At 49.6% G+C, this 15,164-nt stretch overlaps 1 protein-coding gene across 7 annotated transcripts; it reads left to right on the plus strand.

Annotated features, from left to right (window-relative positions):
* The first annotated feature begins 658 nt into the window (after window positions 1-658).
* On the plus strand, window positions 659-12,815 carry LOC106043564 (uncharacterized). 7 transcript variants are annotated; one of them, XM_067002089.1, is made up of 17 exons: window positions 659-753; window positions 2,989-3,020; window positions 3,231-3,318; window positions 3,966-4,043; window positions 4,561-4,611; window positions 5,107-5,136; window positions 6,322-6,372; window positions 6,453-6,520; window positions 6,625-6,674; window positions 7,040-7,260; window positions 7,340-7,590; window positions 8,182-8,316; window positions 8,638-8,776; window positions 9,286-9,339; window positions 9,461-9,544; window positions 10,822-11,094; window positions 11,638-12,815. In XM_067002089.1, the coding sequence occupies exons 3-17, from the start codon at window positions 3,279-3,281 to the stop codon at window positions 11,652-11,654; spliced, it is 1,542 nt and encodes a 513-aa protein (XP_066858190.1). In that variant the 5' UTR covers window positions 659-753; window positions 2,989-3,020; window positions 3,231-3,278; the 3' UTR covers window positions 11,655-12,815. The 7 variants fall into 7 exon arrangements, with proteins under 7 accessions (XP_066858190.1, XP_066858188.1, XP_066858185.1 ...); XM_067002090.1 differs by lacking the exon at window positions 659-753 and adding an exon at window positions 1,385-2,528; XM_067002087.1 differs by lacking the exon at window positions 3,231-3,318 and having other exon boundaries at window positions 681-753.
* Window positions 12,816-15,164: the final 2,349 nt, after the last annotated feature.

Genomic DNA, 15,164 nt, shown 5'->3' on the forward strand with positions numbered 1-15,164 from the left:
GGGGAGACCCTGCCCCTCCGTTCAGCGCCGGTGAGGCCGCACCTGGAGCGCTGGCTCCTGTTCTGGGCTCCCAGGTGCCGGGGGGACGTGGAGCCGCTGGAGCCCAGCGCAGGGCCGCCAAGCGGGGCCTGGAGCCCTCGGCTGCGGGGAGAGGCTGCGGGAGCTGGGGCCGCTCAGCCCGGAGAGGAGGTGGCAGCCGGGGAGCTCCCCCAAGCACAGAGCAGAGCTCAGGGGTGCCCGGCACCAGGGGCAGAGGCTCCGAGCACAAACCGGAGCCCAGGAGGCTTTTTTCTGGGCGCAGCACCCCCCCCCCCGGCACCCAGGGCAGGGGGCTCCGGGTGTTCGCTGGACTCCGGGAGCACCCCGCCACCAAAACGCGCCAGGTGGAGAAGCTTCTACCTATCACCCTCTTGTTTAATTAACACGTCCCTGGTGTGCTGCTGCAGGTTTGGGCCGGCTTTATTCTTGATTCCTTTTTTTTTTTTTTTTTTGGTGCATTAGCAGCTGTGCCAGCACCACCTGCACAGGCACGTCCCCCTGCCGGGCAGCCCGGTTCCGGGGGGGGGGGGGAGCCCAAATACCCCCCCCTTGCTCCCCTTCCCCCCCCCCCCCCCGCGCTGCGGGGAGGGGCAGGGGGGGCCGGGGGCGGTCCCTTCTCTCTCCCTCCTCCCTCTCCCCCCCTCTCCCTCCTCCCTCTCCCCCCGGTCGCTTCCCGCCCGCCGCGATGTCCCGCCGCCGGCAGGAGCCCGACAGGTGAGCGGGGACGGGACCCCCCCCCCGGAGCCCTCCGCCCCCCGGCATCAGCCTCCACCCACCCCCGAGCCCCCCGCACCCCGAGACCCAGCCCGGCCCCGTTCCCCCAGCATCCCCCCCCCCTTTCCCAGCGTGGTCCCCACCCGCATCCCCCAACAACCCCCAGCTCCCCCCAGCATCCTCCTTCACCCCCCCCTGCAGCCCCCCACCATCATCCCCTCCCCATTGTCCCCACCTCCCCGTTGCCCCCTCCGTTGCCTCCGCCTCCCCATTGCCCCTTCTCCATTGTCCCCCCCCATCCCATTATCCCCCCCATCCCCAAAACAATCCCCCAACCCCCCCCATCCCCAAAACAACCCCCCCCTCAAACGCCCCCCCATCGCCTGGATCCCAGCGAAGAGACCCCATCCCGCGCCGGCGCATGGCCCGGCCGCTGGGCACCCATCCTGCACCCCCCAGGACGTCTGCGGGGCCGTGGGGTGCAGGATCCTGGCCTGCCACCTGCAGCGGGGGCTCCCCGGGCCCCCCACTCGAGGCCAGGGCCCGGCCGTGCAGCCGCCCGCCATCCTCAGATCCGCTCGCCGTCGTCTCCTCCGGCAAACAAAAGCGCTCGGCGAGCCCACCGCGCTCCCGCTCTGCCTCCCTGCGCCCAGCACCCCGCTGCACCCCGTGCCCTTCCCAAAACGGGCGGCAGCTGGGGCGGTCTAGGGGCGAGCGTGTTTATCTCCTGCCTGCAAAGCTGCGGGCACCAGCGTGGTGAAACTGTTTTGGTTTTGGTTCAGCAGGGGCCGAACAACAGAGCCGCGCAGCTCTCGCGCGGCAGGAGCTGAGGCTGTGAAGCGCGTTTCTTCCCGCGAGTAATTAACTGGTTGGGGGCAATAATTTGTTAGCCCGAGCAGGCCTGTTTCTCTTCCTCGCCGCGTGTTTTTTAAGCTTAGGAGGAGCAAAGCGCGGGGCTGGAAGCCATCTGTAAACCTTATTTAGCAGGGCAGCGCTTGGTGCACGGCTGCACAAGCAGCCCCTGGCTCGGGCGCGCGCTGGGCTCTGTCCAGGCTTTTTTCCAACGCTGCAGATACTCCCAGTGTATTTTCTTCAAGGCAGTTTGGGTACGATTCCCGCTCCTGCCCGCGGTGAGACTCTCACCCAGATGCCTCTCCGCGTCTAACTCTGTTTTCCCCGGCCTTGATGGAGAAATCTTCCCGCTTCGGGCTGCGTGGGAGTGTCCCTGCCCAGCCGCCCGCCCCGCCGCGCTTCGCCCGGACCTCTCCTTGCGTCGCTTCCTCGCTCCTCAGCCCCCAGTTTTAAGGGTTGTTTTCCTGCTGCTGTCGTCGCCCGCGCAATGCCGCGCTTCGGGCTGGCTGCTGGGAAAGCAGAGATACTGGATGGTGTTGGCTTCTGGTTCCAAAGCGAAGCAGAGCTGGATGTCACCTGCTGGTTCGCGGTAACTGCACCCGGAGCGGTTCCCTTCCTAATCGGATGCTTTTGTGGTGGTGGTTCAGCGGGGACGGCGCTAGAGAGCTTTGTGGAGCTCCCTGGAGAGGTTTCCAGATCCGATGAAGATCCATGAAAGATAAAAACAGCAAATTTCCCCTTTTCAAGCAAAAAAAAGGACAATGAAGTTGGGTCTGGATTTGCCGTGGGTCGCCAACAGGTGATCGGATTGGAGTAATTTGCCACTTAGGGGTCATCAAGGCTGTCTGAGCTCCATGTGTTGCTGAAGAAGATAAATAATGTCAGCATCCTGCTGCTCCACCCAGCCTGAAGACTGAACAAAGGTCTCAGAAACATCAGGGGCTGTGGACAGGCTCCTGCTCCTGCTCTCTCCTCTTATTTCCCTTTGTTGTCTCAGCAAGCCTTTGCTCTGCTGTACTCACCCTGATGCTTCCCTGCCCTACGAGCGCTGATAACCTTCTTGGCTGCTTGTCAAAGCAGCTGTTTGTGTCCTGGAGAGCCTGGCTTTGCAAAAGGGGCTGGGGACCAAGGGCTTGTCCTCGTGGGAACCCCTGGGGCAGAGCCAGGGGGCAGAGCCAGGTGTCCCCAGCATCCCTGCAGCAAGAGCAAGAGCCAGGGTCTGGTTGCATTGAGAAAATCCATTTTTTAAGCACTGTCCCCCCCCCATCATTACTGCTTAACTTGCCTTAAAACCTGCTCAGTTTCCTCAAATTCCCTGGCTTGTATGGAAGGGTGGCAGAAGATTGTCAGGTCTTCTCATGCATTTCCCGTTTTGTCTTCCAGCGGAATCGAATCCCTCTCTGCAGACGAGCAAGGTACAGTAACTTTGTGAAGTACGTGGCTTCGTTGGGTTTGTTGTTAGAAATTCCCATCCTTCTGAGAGAAAATCACAATTTGATAACTACTGGCTATAAAAAAATAAACGTGTAATGCTTTAGTTTCATGGATAAGATTTTTGAGATTTTATACTTGTTTACAAAATTCATGTTATTTTGTTATTTATTCTTTTCCTCTTATCTGCATAGTGCAAAAATGCCAGGAGAAGAGCTAGTCTTGCACTGAAAATTCAGTAGATGGCTGCCGAATCTCCGTGCATCCAAGCCGGAGCACTCGGTGAGCACCATGGGCAGAGCTGGACCTGCCAGAGACCTCGTGCCAAAAAAAAAAATAAAAAATCAGTGCATGATCATGCGGAGAGGGCTTTTATTCTGCTAAATGGTTCTGTGAAATCTCTTAACACCCCTGCTCGGAGCACGGAGGCGTGCGTGTCGAGGCGGTCTGGCTGGGACATCTGGTGTGGGGTGGAGGACGTGGGACACCGGTCCTCGCCGCATCTCTGTGGTTCCTCTTGGCTGGCGATGACAGTCTGGTGTTGGGCACGTTTTTTCGTGTCTGTTGGGAGTCGGCAGCCGTGGGCTGGCGCTTTGCTCTGCCTGCTGCGGTGGGTGCGTGGAAGGGGGGGGTCCGTGGCCGTCCTTGCAGCCCCTCTGCCCTGCAGCGCACCGTGTGCCGCTCCCTCCTTGCCTTTGCACCTTCGGTGCAGAGCCCTGCACACCGCTGCAGACGCCGGTTTAATTCAAAGCGAGAAAACCTGCTCGGGTTTTATCAGCACAGGAAGCGGTGGCCCCGTCACTTTCCTGGGCTGAGGATGTGTGAAGCGTGTGACGCTGCCAGCCCCAGAGACTTTGATTATAGGTGTTCAGAAGTTCCTTTTTCTCATGCAAAACACGCGCGTAAAACCCACCGGTTTCCTCTTCCAGACTTGGAGGCCTCCTGCGAGGAAGGAGCGGGCTGTGCCGAGGGCTGCGCCGAGGGCTGCGCCGAGGAGCTCCCAGCAGGTGAGCAGCACCAGCCCGGCCGCGTGGGGCTGGGAACCGGGTCATTTGTTTTCCAATATTGGTTTCTCTTCAACTCACGTTTGTACGAGTGGTTTATGAGAGCCGTGCGTGGCACAGCCCCAGCCCGGGGCACTCCCTGGTGGCACGCACCCGTCCCCGCCGGTGCTTCTGCCGGCTCTTGTGCGTGCCGTGGGAAACCGTGATTCAGCTGGGGGAAGTGGGATGTGCCGGGGCGAAGGGAGGGCCCAGAACAGTCCCGGTTTGTTTAGGACATCATAGATCAAAATTAAACGTTGAATATCACGTGTACCCTTCAGGAGGGCCTGTGCGACCCCTGAAGTCTCCGATGCTGGGACGTGAGTCTGTGCCTAAGCATGGCTCAGTGTTTTCTTACTGTCATGTTACCTAACTTGCCCACCAAACAAATGTATTTAAACTTCTTAACGTATCCCTTACTTACCTGTGGGATAGCTTTACTTACTCCTTCCTGGCACTAACGGGGTGTGATTTTGTTCAGGAGAGAATGGTTCCGAAAGCAGCTCCAGCAGTAGCTCAGAAGATGACTCAGGTGAGTGTTGTGTTCCAGTTTATTTAATTTCCCTCTTTGGAAAACGTAACTTCAGTTTAAATACGCTGCTCCTTATGGGAATAGTCTCGAAGTTACTGTACAGCGCTGTTAATTCGATGATTGAATGTGGGAAAGCAGAACGATATTTCTGTGAGCGCATTATTTCCTAGTCACTCAGTTCTGAGCCTCGCAATAATAGAGGAGCGGCAGCTCGTGTGGCACTGGCCTTCGCTCACACAATGCCTGCAGATGTTTGTACACCGCAGTAGCCGTCCAAAGACCGAGAGGCTATAAATCTGCATAAAAGTTGGCAGCACAAGTGGCAAAACAGGATGGACAGGAAAAGAATTAAAGGAAGTGTTTGCCGTTGATGAAAAGCGTGTGGGTTTTCGCTTGCGCGGGTTACACCACGAACAGTTTATTCTGCTTTCATACAAGACTGAGAGTCTTTACTAAAGAATTAGAAAGCTTTTTTGTTTTATTTTTTTCCATCAGATACTGAGGAGTCTGATACAAGACGGTCGGGTGAGTGTGCTGCTTTGTTCCTTTCCTGTACCTGCCTTAGGAAGCCGACACGGCTTCTTACCGGGATGTGCGAGGGCAGGCAGACAGCGACCGAGCGCTGGCACAGCCGCTGCCAGCCAGGGCCCCTTCTTTTGGCACAGACACTTGCTGGAGGGCATTATCGCGCGGGCCGAGTGCATGCGTGGTGCGTGCGAACATGGCAGCACCGCTAACTAATGAGCAGCGCTGCCGGAGCTCAGCCAGGCTTCCTCTCCCGCGCGGGGCTCGGAGCGATGCCAGCGGCCGCTCCGTGCCCAAAATAGTGCTCCAGGACGGGGTCCAGCTCGCTGTCATGGCCTGGGTGTTTCTGTGATGGCTTCCAGGCAGCTCAGCACAGCGTCGGATAATAATAGATTTTTCTTCCTCTCCCACATGTGCCTACCTGGGAGGTGTTGACGTGACGGGATGACGGGGAGGGCCTGCCCGCAGCCTGGTGTGGCTGGGCTGGCAGCAGCGGCGGTTGCATTTCATCACACCTTGCGGCGTGAGCTCTGCCAGTCGCGTTTGCACAATTTGAACCTTCAGGCCAAAAACTTTTGCCTCGTGTCAGCTCCGCTTGCTTGCTTCTGTGTTGGAGCTTGGTGAGGCTGATCCAGGTGTTTCAAAACCCGCTTAGGGCCAAGTGTGCCGCTCTAGCGTGGCTCCCTTCTCGCTGGGGAGCGTGGTGCACGGCTTCCATGCAGGTGGTTGGCGTTCGTACTTGGCAGGATGAGAGGTCCTGGGGAGAGGTTTCCCCCTCGCCATGAACATTTCCAGGCCTTTGGGCAAGCTGTGAGCTTTGGACAAATCTATCCTGGTGCCCAGCCTCATCCCCAAGCTGCGTGCAGGCACAGTAGGCCTAAGGGTATTTTCCTTTGTGTTTTTTTCTAAAGTAAGCAGATGAAATTGGTGTGTTGTCCTTGCTGGGTATGAGAGCAGAGACCTGCCTGGATGCTGATGGATGTATTTGCTAGGCCGTGCATCGCTGCAGCCCCCACTGAGAGGGGTGCAAATACTAAAAATCCCAGGAAGCTTGGGTGGGCAGAACCAGGAACAGAGACGTCTGTCCCCACTGTCCTTTTGTTATGTAAAAGCCACAGATGGCCCTTCTCAGGGAGCTCTTTTGCTATGTGTATTAATATGTGCCTTTAAAACTGCTTTATGTAGATGAAGAGCAAGAAAAGAAAGAATCACAGCCAGACCGCAATGAATCTGGTGGTAAGAGAGCTCTGGAGTTCTTCCCCCCCTTCCCCCCTCCTTTTTTTTTCTGAGCATTTAATTGCTTTGATTTTAATGAGCTGATTTTCCTGTTTTCTCCCTAGGAGTGAACTGTCTGCCCCACTGTGAGCACTGCAGAAATGAAAATGTATGTTTAGAAAAAGAAAGCCATGTATTTTTCACGAGATAGAATTACAACTTGCAGGTTTTCTCTCGAGCTTTTAAAATATGTTTTTTTATCTATTTATATAGGCCCAGAGGGAGCAGGTGACCCCTAGGAGACTTGCTGGAGGACAATATTTGTATGTGTGTTTTTTTTTTTTTTTTAATATAATGGGTATACATTTTTGTTGTTCCCATCGAGATACTTCTTCAGATTAAGCGGGGAAAAAATTTCCTACGCAAATGCATTTGTAGCTATTACAAGAGATGCCCCCAAGTCCTTGAGAGCAAACAACTTGCACCAGCTGCCGGCGCTGACGGTAGATCCTTGTCCAGGACTGCCCTCAGGGTGGCTTCTTGTGCGTCTTGTTTCGTTGCAGTAATTAATGTTAATTAATAATTGTGAATCATTACAATACAAATAATTCATTATTTATTTAATAACAATAATTAGCACCTGCTCTGCAGCGGGCACCAGGCTAACTCGGCGGGTCTGTCCCGGCAGGCTGAAGCTGGACGCGGACGGCACGTACCAGTGCAGCGTCACGGGCCTGATTTTTGAGGTGACCGAGGCGGTCACCATCAGCTACTCCCTGCTGTCCTGGAGCAAGTACGCCGGGCTGGTGAAGCCGCCGTGGGTGGTGGGCGGCCCCCTCTTCGACGTGCATTGCAAGGCGGCCTCCGCCCTCACCTCCATCGCCTTCCCCCACTCCCTGTGCCTCGGCGGTGAGTACCGGCCTGCGGTGCGGGTGGCGGGGGCAGGCCAGGCTGCGGGTGCCGATACCAACGCCGCGTGTCCCCACAGATGGTGACTCCCATCCGGCCTTCAAGGTGCTGCACATCAAGGGCGCGGGCGCAGCCATCGAGCCGTCCATGGACTACTCGGCCTCGCACGTGCGGTGGCTGGTCAGCTCGCTGTCGCCCGTTGGGCCGCTCATCCGCAGCGAGGAGCCCCTGCTCTACCACGGCGCTGTTGTCCTGTACAAGGCCGTCGACAGCGACCCCTCCTTGCTGTTCCGGGTCTACGTGGCCACGAACAACGAATCCTTTATCAAGGTGGGGTTGGCCACGTCGGGTGTTTTGCTCAGGTGGTGCTTCGGCAAAGAGGTGCCCTTCCCTCCCTGCAGTCTGTGCACGCGAAGCTCTGGTGGCATTTCCACATGGGAAAAGGCTCTGGCACATTAGGGTTTGATACGTAAGCAGTTGTATTCGCCCACCTGCTCGTTCACACGCTGCTGTGAAAAGTACAGAAAATGACAACACATCAGAAACATGTTTGCCTCCAAGTTAGCAGGGCTCAGATCTGCACCACTTGTCCCCTCTCACCAATCCCCCCTTAGGCCAGCAGGAGAAGGGGGTAGCAGCTAACAATGCCTGCTTTCATTTGGCTTGCAAAACCCTTCTAATTTCGCTGATGTAGCACAATTCATTTTTTATTCTTATTTATTTTGAGGAATGGAGGCTTCTGACCCCACATGCGTTGGGTTTGGTACACAGCATCTGGTAAGGTTTGCTGTGTGGCACAGGCCGTGGCCATTTTGTTAGAGCTGTGGTGGCAAAAAAACACAAGGAGCCCCAAATAGTGCAGATTATAAATGTGACTCCTTTCACCAAGGGGTGTAACAGACTGTCTTTTTAAAATTTCAGGATATAGCAAAAGCAGTAAAACATTCAAAAAAGAAGTTCATTAAAATCGACAAGCCCCCTGTGTGCCAAAAATTACTACAGAAAGGAAAGAGATACAGATTACTCTGCGAACCAGAAGCTGAAGTAACTCCGGAGGTAAGTTCCTCATATAACTGTCATGTTGTGCATCCCATTTTGATTTGAAACATGATAGAAGATAGCTTTTCCTTTGCACTTCTGCTGAGTGTGGGGCTTGCTCTGGCTTTAAGGGCAGTTTTCACATCCATTCGCAATTGCCACAGAAAGCATTTGCCTCTTAAAGACCTAAAACTTTGGGATGAAATCCTTAACATTGCTGAAGTTGATGGCAAAACTCTGGGGAGACAGGAGTTTGGATCAGATCAGTGCCGCCAGCCAAATATGTCCTGTTTAATTTATGTTTGGATAAATGTTTATTTTAAACATAACATTTTACAGGAAATTGAATTTGTTGATGGATCTCTTTTGAAACTAAAAAGTTACATTGAAGTCTATTTGGAGAAACATGAAGACTTCACCTTGTCTTTGATTGAACTGGAGTCTGAAGCAGTTGTATGGAAAGCAAAGCTAAGAGAAAGTAGGTATTTTGTGTTCTGAGTAGCAGTTTGTTCCCGCTGAAAAGAAGCGTGGTTTGGGATGCAATTCAGCCCGTAGATTAAATTCTTTAAATAACTGCAATTACTGCTGTTAAAATTGCAAGGTTTGGAACTGGAAGTGATAAGAAGAGATCCAAGAGGTTGCACACTGATTTTGGAGTAACCTGCACAAGCCCCTGCGCAGCACAGACGTCAAGGCGATGGACAAAGTAGTGTCTCTGAAGCCTGTGCTGGAGCAGGTGCCTTCAGCCTGCTGGCAAACGTGTCAGTGCTGTGGGGTGGGACAGGAGGGTGCTCTGCTGTATGTACCAGGAGCAATATACGTTTTATAAGTGGCGTGGTAAAATGGGAGAAATCATCTCATTCTTTTAAATCTTAGCTCAGCAACACAAATCCACTTAATAGTTTGTTTTCATGCATGGTTGGATATAGGGCACAGCAATAGAAATTCCTACCTGACCTATTGTTTTCTTTGAAAACTGTTTTCCAGGTGACTGGATACATTATGATCAGAACAAAAATGAGCTAAAACGAAATGCAGTCAGTAAGTCCATTGGAAGATAATTCCGAGTTGCTTGTCTTCTGTGTGCCTCAGTTGCTGTTGTTGCTCAGGTGATGTGCAAGTGAAATGAATGAAATAACATCGATTCTTCCTTGCTCCTTAGGCATCAAAAGACGGAAATCAACCAACAGCTTTTCCGAAGAAGAGACACACTGTGGCAAAAAGCAAAGGTCTAACAGTACTACAGGTAAGCATTTCTGTGTCATTTAAAATACTGAGTTTGGGTTGTGTTTTTTGTGTGTTCTTTTCTATTTTTTTATTTTTAATCCCATGATTTGAAGTGACACTGAGTTTTTTATACACTTCCACAAACTTGACCATGAAATATAGGAGGAGAAATTGCTGCTTTTGTAGCTACAGAATTTGTGCGTGCCTCACTTGTACACCTCTGTACACTGCCATTCATTCAACAGGTAAATGTGGAGAAACAGCTAGGGAACTTGACTTATAAGGGGCAGCTAAAATGGTGTTGTCTTCTTAGACTGGGAAATAAGGGATGCTTTTAAAAGGGGTTTCCACTACATGTCTCAGATTTTGTACTCAGAATATGTCCTTAGCTGTAACAGGCTGAAAAAAATCAGCTCCCATCTCCTGTTGACATATAATGTCCTGATGTTCAGAAATGTTTGGTGTCTGGGAGCTCCCAGAGAGAAACTACTAATTTACTAATAGTCATTTCAAAAAGAAAAAAAAAGAAAAAGAAATACAGAAAAAAAAAATCACAGTCACTTTCTGAATCAAATAATATAGCTGGCATCAGGCTTCACATGTCAGCAAAAATAATCATGTATGATGTATGTATTTATTTATGGGTGCATGTAGCCACCAGAGGGAGAGCTTTCATCGTTCAAAACTTCATTTTTAAATGGTGATACAGAAAAGGAAAACGGCTTAGTCCATATAACCATGTAGGCTGAGACTTCTTAGCTACTGTAATTAAAAGAAAAACAAACCTAAACCTCCTGGAGCACTGTTAGGTTTTGAGGAAAAGCAGTCATCTGAAGTAGTCAGGTGATGGCGAATGCTTAGCATGTTAATGCTAAGCCTTGATGTTATACATCACAAAATCTCTGGGTGCTTGGTAACATAACATAACACACCGAAGGAGGTTTGTGTTCATACAGTTCTTATACTAGAGGAATAGCTGCTTATAAGTGGAGGGGAGGAAAAAAGCCTTCAGAGCATACAGCACAAAATCAGAACTTAGCATCTTTACGAGCCAGGCTTCTTAATTCTTCAGGTGATTTTCTACAGTGCTTGACTTGATGATTTTAGAGGGTTGGATTTTTTTTTTCCCAACCTAAGTAATTCTAGGTGATTCTATAATCCAGTTTTGTCTGCGTGACTAAGGTCCCCTTCGTTATATGTCCCCTGGCCCTGCACAGAGCCAATAGTGTCATTTAGTTAGAAGGCTAATCAGAAGAGCAATAATAGATCTGATTTTTTTTTTCTGTGTGTTTACAGATGGAATTAAAACAACGAACTTACTAACCGATCAACAGCTGATGGCGATCGCAAAGTTGTTTGGTGCAGAGTGGAAAGAAGTCGCCATCGAATGCCTTCAGATGGAAATGAAGGACATTCAGCAGATTCAGGCGAAGGAACAGGAAGTCAATATGCAAAAATTTCTGCTGTTAAGCAAGTGGAGAGAAAGAGAGCAAAGCAACGGAACCGCACAAAATTTGTACAACAGACTCGGCGAAAAAGTATCATATGATATAGTACAGTTACTAGAAGGTATCCACTTCTCATATTTGTTTAATTTCATCACTGTGTCTCAGATGTGTTTTAAGAGTTCACGTCAGAGAGTTTACTAAATACCTAGTGCATATTTTATTGTGTGGGTCAAAATTGTCTCCTTTCTAACATTAATAATGATTTACTTTCTTGTAGCATTTGTATATTTCCCTTCAGAAACTGATATAAAACGAGTCACCTTTTTGTATTGACTGTTCAGAATACTTGACCGTGACCAGACTAATTGGCATTATATACCCAAGCAGGTTGTTGGTTTGTATCAGGAAGCCCAAAGAAGTCCAAAAAATAATGGTTTTGGAACAGGCAAAACTTTGTTCTTACTTTGCTATCCATAAAAGCAACCTGGCTCCAACAGGAAGACAACTGCTGCTGTTTCCTCACTCATCTGACCCTTGCAAACACGTATATTGCCATACCTTGCATTGTTGTGCATTTTTATACACAAATTATTCAACGTATATACTATTTGATCTCTAGAAGTTATTAAAATACTAATGTGCTTGTGTGTGTTCATTTCCCCAGGCTTTATGGCTCAGTGATGAGTTCAAGAAGAAGCTGATAAAAAGCTCGGGAACTTTCCCCATCCAAATGGTTAAACTTCTCAAGCTGTTTCCCTGGCATTTCACTGTGATTCAGTAATGAAGATGCAAGTCATAATCAGTCAGTGGAAAGTTTAGACAGAGTCTATGAAAGAAATGTGAATGAAATTTTGCACTGATGTAAGTGCAAGAAGTGTTTTCAGGAGTAATTACTCATGTGGCTTTTTCAGGAGTAATTACTCATGTGCTTGGATGATGCCATCATCGCAGCCGTCGAGTCAGGATGGAAGTGCCAGGCTTCACGTGCCCCAAATTTGCTACAGAATTTTGTCTTGTTCGAGCCAGTCCTAAAAGACAATGAACACTAGGAGAAATTGGTTTACCTTTATTGGGTATAAGACTATTATCTTGAAACATTTTGTTTACATCAGGGAAAGACAGGGAGAAGAGTTGTGCAGCAACTTTCATCCCCCTAAAAAATAATGGAACTGTCAAAATCATGAGGTAAGTTACATTTCATACAGATGCCTACGATCAGGGAAGAATACTCTTAAATTTGCAGACAAAGTTGTTTGCATAATTGCTGTATATATGTAGCCACTGTATATATTTGCGCATGCTCAGCCTTTGTTGGGCTGTGGTTCTGTTTTCTAAAAAAAAAAAAAGACCATTTTCAGAGTAGCACTACTACTAACCACAGGCAGCTTTGAATTTTCTGTGGGATTTTCTTGTTCACTCTTGTCTTGTATAGTCTGTCTCAATTTTTATATTGTTTATGTTTTGTAATTTTTTTGTGCTATGAACTTTTTATGCATTTTTTTTACATGAACAATTTTAACTTGAATAGAATGAGGTGCTTAAGCTGAAATAGAAAAAAAAAAATCAAAAAAAACCCCACCTCATATTTTGAGTTTTAGAAAACTCAACTTGGAAAACTCAGGTTTTCCAAGAAGAGTGTTACTCTGTGGGCAATACCCGTAGTATTGTAAGTAGTACAGTAGTAAGAGATCTGAAAATAATGTCATTTGCAGAAGAGAGCAGCTACCTGATTGTCTTATTTTTAAAGACACGCAGTTCTATGGATCATCCTCCCCTGTGTATGTTTATGAAAGGAAAAGCATACTTTTAAAAATCAGGATTAAAAAGGAAACATTCACACTGCTTGTGTTTCGTTTTTTATTTTAAGTGTTTGATGAAATACACCTCTTTTAGAGGTTGCCTGCTGGCTGCCTGCCATGGGCCATCTCGTCCACCCTTAGTGCTGCTGTGCCAAACGCTGTCGGGTCAGGGCATGTTCCCGTCCACATCTGCCAGCCCTCGTGAGCTGCCACGCAGCAATAGCATTCTGTCTCCATCCCTCTCCAGGAGGGATTTCTCCAAGGAGAGTCCCGAGAGGTTTCCGCTGGCCAAGGGAGAGGCTGTGGCAGTGCCCCAAGCCCTGTGGGCTCTTCTGCTGATGGGGGGTTTAGGGAAAACCAGGCCAGGTGTGTTGTACGCCTCCCCATGTGGATGCAGAGCTGTCCTTGGCTCTTTCTGCGCCAAGCAAACAGGAATTTTGCTTGGAATTTTTGCTGGTGTCCCCAGCCCCGTCCCTCCGAGGGCAGTCTCCTGCTGGCTGCAGTTCCTCACATCATAGTTGCCAGTTTTCGCTTCTTTTGCAGTGAAAACTGTTTATTTCTTTTTGTTTTTGTGGTGGGAGACCCCTTGTCAGTAAGCGGAGCAGTGATGAGCTTGGAAGAGGGAACGGGAGCGTGTTTGTCCCCGCATCCCTCCCTGGGTTTTCAATTTAAACCTCAGGTCTTGTTTCAAAATGGCAAGGGGGTTTCTTTTTTCGCTATGTAGTGATTAAACACGTGCTGTTCCACATGTGCAATGCTTATCCACTAATAATAAAAATGCAGATGTCATTATCTGTTTTTTTCTACTAATGAATAAAGCGATTTATCCCATAAAAGGGAGCATTAAGGGGATAATTTCCCAAAATGTCAATACTAGTTTTACTGCTAGCTAATGGTTCTATTGAGTGCAGATGCTAAATTACAGCACAAAATGCTTTTGTTGGAGAATATTAGTGAGTTTAGAAAGGTAAGGCATACCCCCACTGTATATTTTGTGAACGTACAGGCCCCTTGTACTGGTGATCTCTCAGGCAGGCTGCATTGGGCTCACAGCCATTTGCACGTACTTGGTGGTGATTTGTTGCAAATTAGCTAGATTCTCAAAAACGAGTCTTTCTGAGCATGCAAAATCAAGGGGTTTGCAAAAACTGAGCAAGACTTTGCCTGTGATGGAGAAGGAGGAAGGGGAAGGCTGCTCCTGTGTGCCCCAGCTGCTGCGAGAGCTGCCAGGGCACCCAGAGGGGACGAAATGCAGACTTTAGAAAGAAAAAGGTAAGTTGCTGTGACTTCTCTTTGGCAAGAAGCTTCCTTGTCTACAAAGCCAACCTCAGCTCGTAATTTTGATGTGGCTTAGGGAAAAAAAAGAAGTTCCAAAGGGGCTCTTATTTTAAAGCTAGCTGATTTTGCTTGCTAACTAAAAGATCTTGTTCTCAAAATCTGTATGTTACACAGCACCTGAGGATTTTAAGATACCTGATACAAGCAGTGCTCTGATAGGACTCCCTGGCCAAAAGCAGAAATGGGTCAAACACAGCTGGAAGTGGGTTGCCTGCTTGTAGGAACGGGGGCAGTGCAGCAGATGGTCCAAAGATACAATACTTCAACGCTGCAGTTCTTTAAATCAAAATCAAGAAACTTTTTCAAAACACGTATTGTATTTCTGGTCGTCATGATGTGGCTCTGTCTGTGTGACTGCCGTTCCTGCAGGAAGGAGGAATGGAAGCAATACAACGAAGGCCATCAGAGCACCGAGGTGTGAGGCTGCTCTTGCCTTATGTCCGCATTACGGGCACGCTGTAGGGGTAAGGACCACGGCTCTGGTTCAGTTAGCAAGCTGGGGGAGGTTATAGGATGGCAGCGTGGGGGCTGGCATGGTATGCAGGTGACACTGATGCTGGTGGGACAAAGAGCAGCAGTGACGTAGCTTGTCTGAGCTGATCCCAGCAGAGAAGAGCAGTCCTCCTCCCACCCCGCCTCTTTTTAGGCCGGCTTTAGCACTGGAAGGAAGAACTTGGACAATAATCACCCAGTCATCCTTTCTGCCCTTACGAGCTCTGCCCCAAATTCTCGCACCATTGAATTAAACAGCGCAGCTGTTGTTTTCCCCGGGGCCAGGCTTTTCACCCAGGAAACCGTGCAAGGGGCTGGAAAGGGCTGTGAACAAGACTGGCTCAGTCCAGAGAGACAATCCACAGGAAACGCAGCTGGGGGAAGGAACAAGAGGGAAATTGGATTCTTGAATTTGCCCCCAGGGCTGGGTGGTACCGTGGTACGCTGCTTAGAGGGGGGCAGTAGCCAAGCACTTTAAGAGTCCGGTCGATACGATTGTCTTATCGATTTGTGTCATAACTCAAGGAAGAAAAGGTCACCGTGTTTTTTTTTTTATGCAACG

Source organism: Anser cygnoides, chromosome 9 (assembly GCF_040182565.1).
Source record: "Anser cygnoides isolate HZ-2024a breed goose chromosome 9, Taihu_goose_T2T_genome, whole genome shotgun sequence".
In the NCBI taxonomy this organism is placed as follows: domain Eukaryota; kingdom Metazoa; phylum Chordata; class Aves; order Anseriformes; family Anatidae; genus Anser; species Anser cygnoides.

Excerpts from the sequence above, each read along its gene's own strand:
- LOC106043564 (XM_067002084.1), top strand. The coding sequence starts at position 2,930 with ATGGAAGGGTGGCAGAAGATTGTCAGGTCTTCTCATGCATTTCCCGTT. Across the intron at positions 8,777-9,285 it reads GAAAGCAAAGCTAAGAGAAA|GTGACTGGATACATTATGAT; the intron begins GTAGGTATTTTG and ends ACTGTTTTCCAG. Across the intron at positions 9,545-10,821 it reads AAGGTCTAACAGTACTACAG|ATGGAATTAAAACAACGAAC; the intron begins GTAAGCATTTCT and ends GTGTGTTTACAG.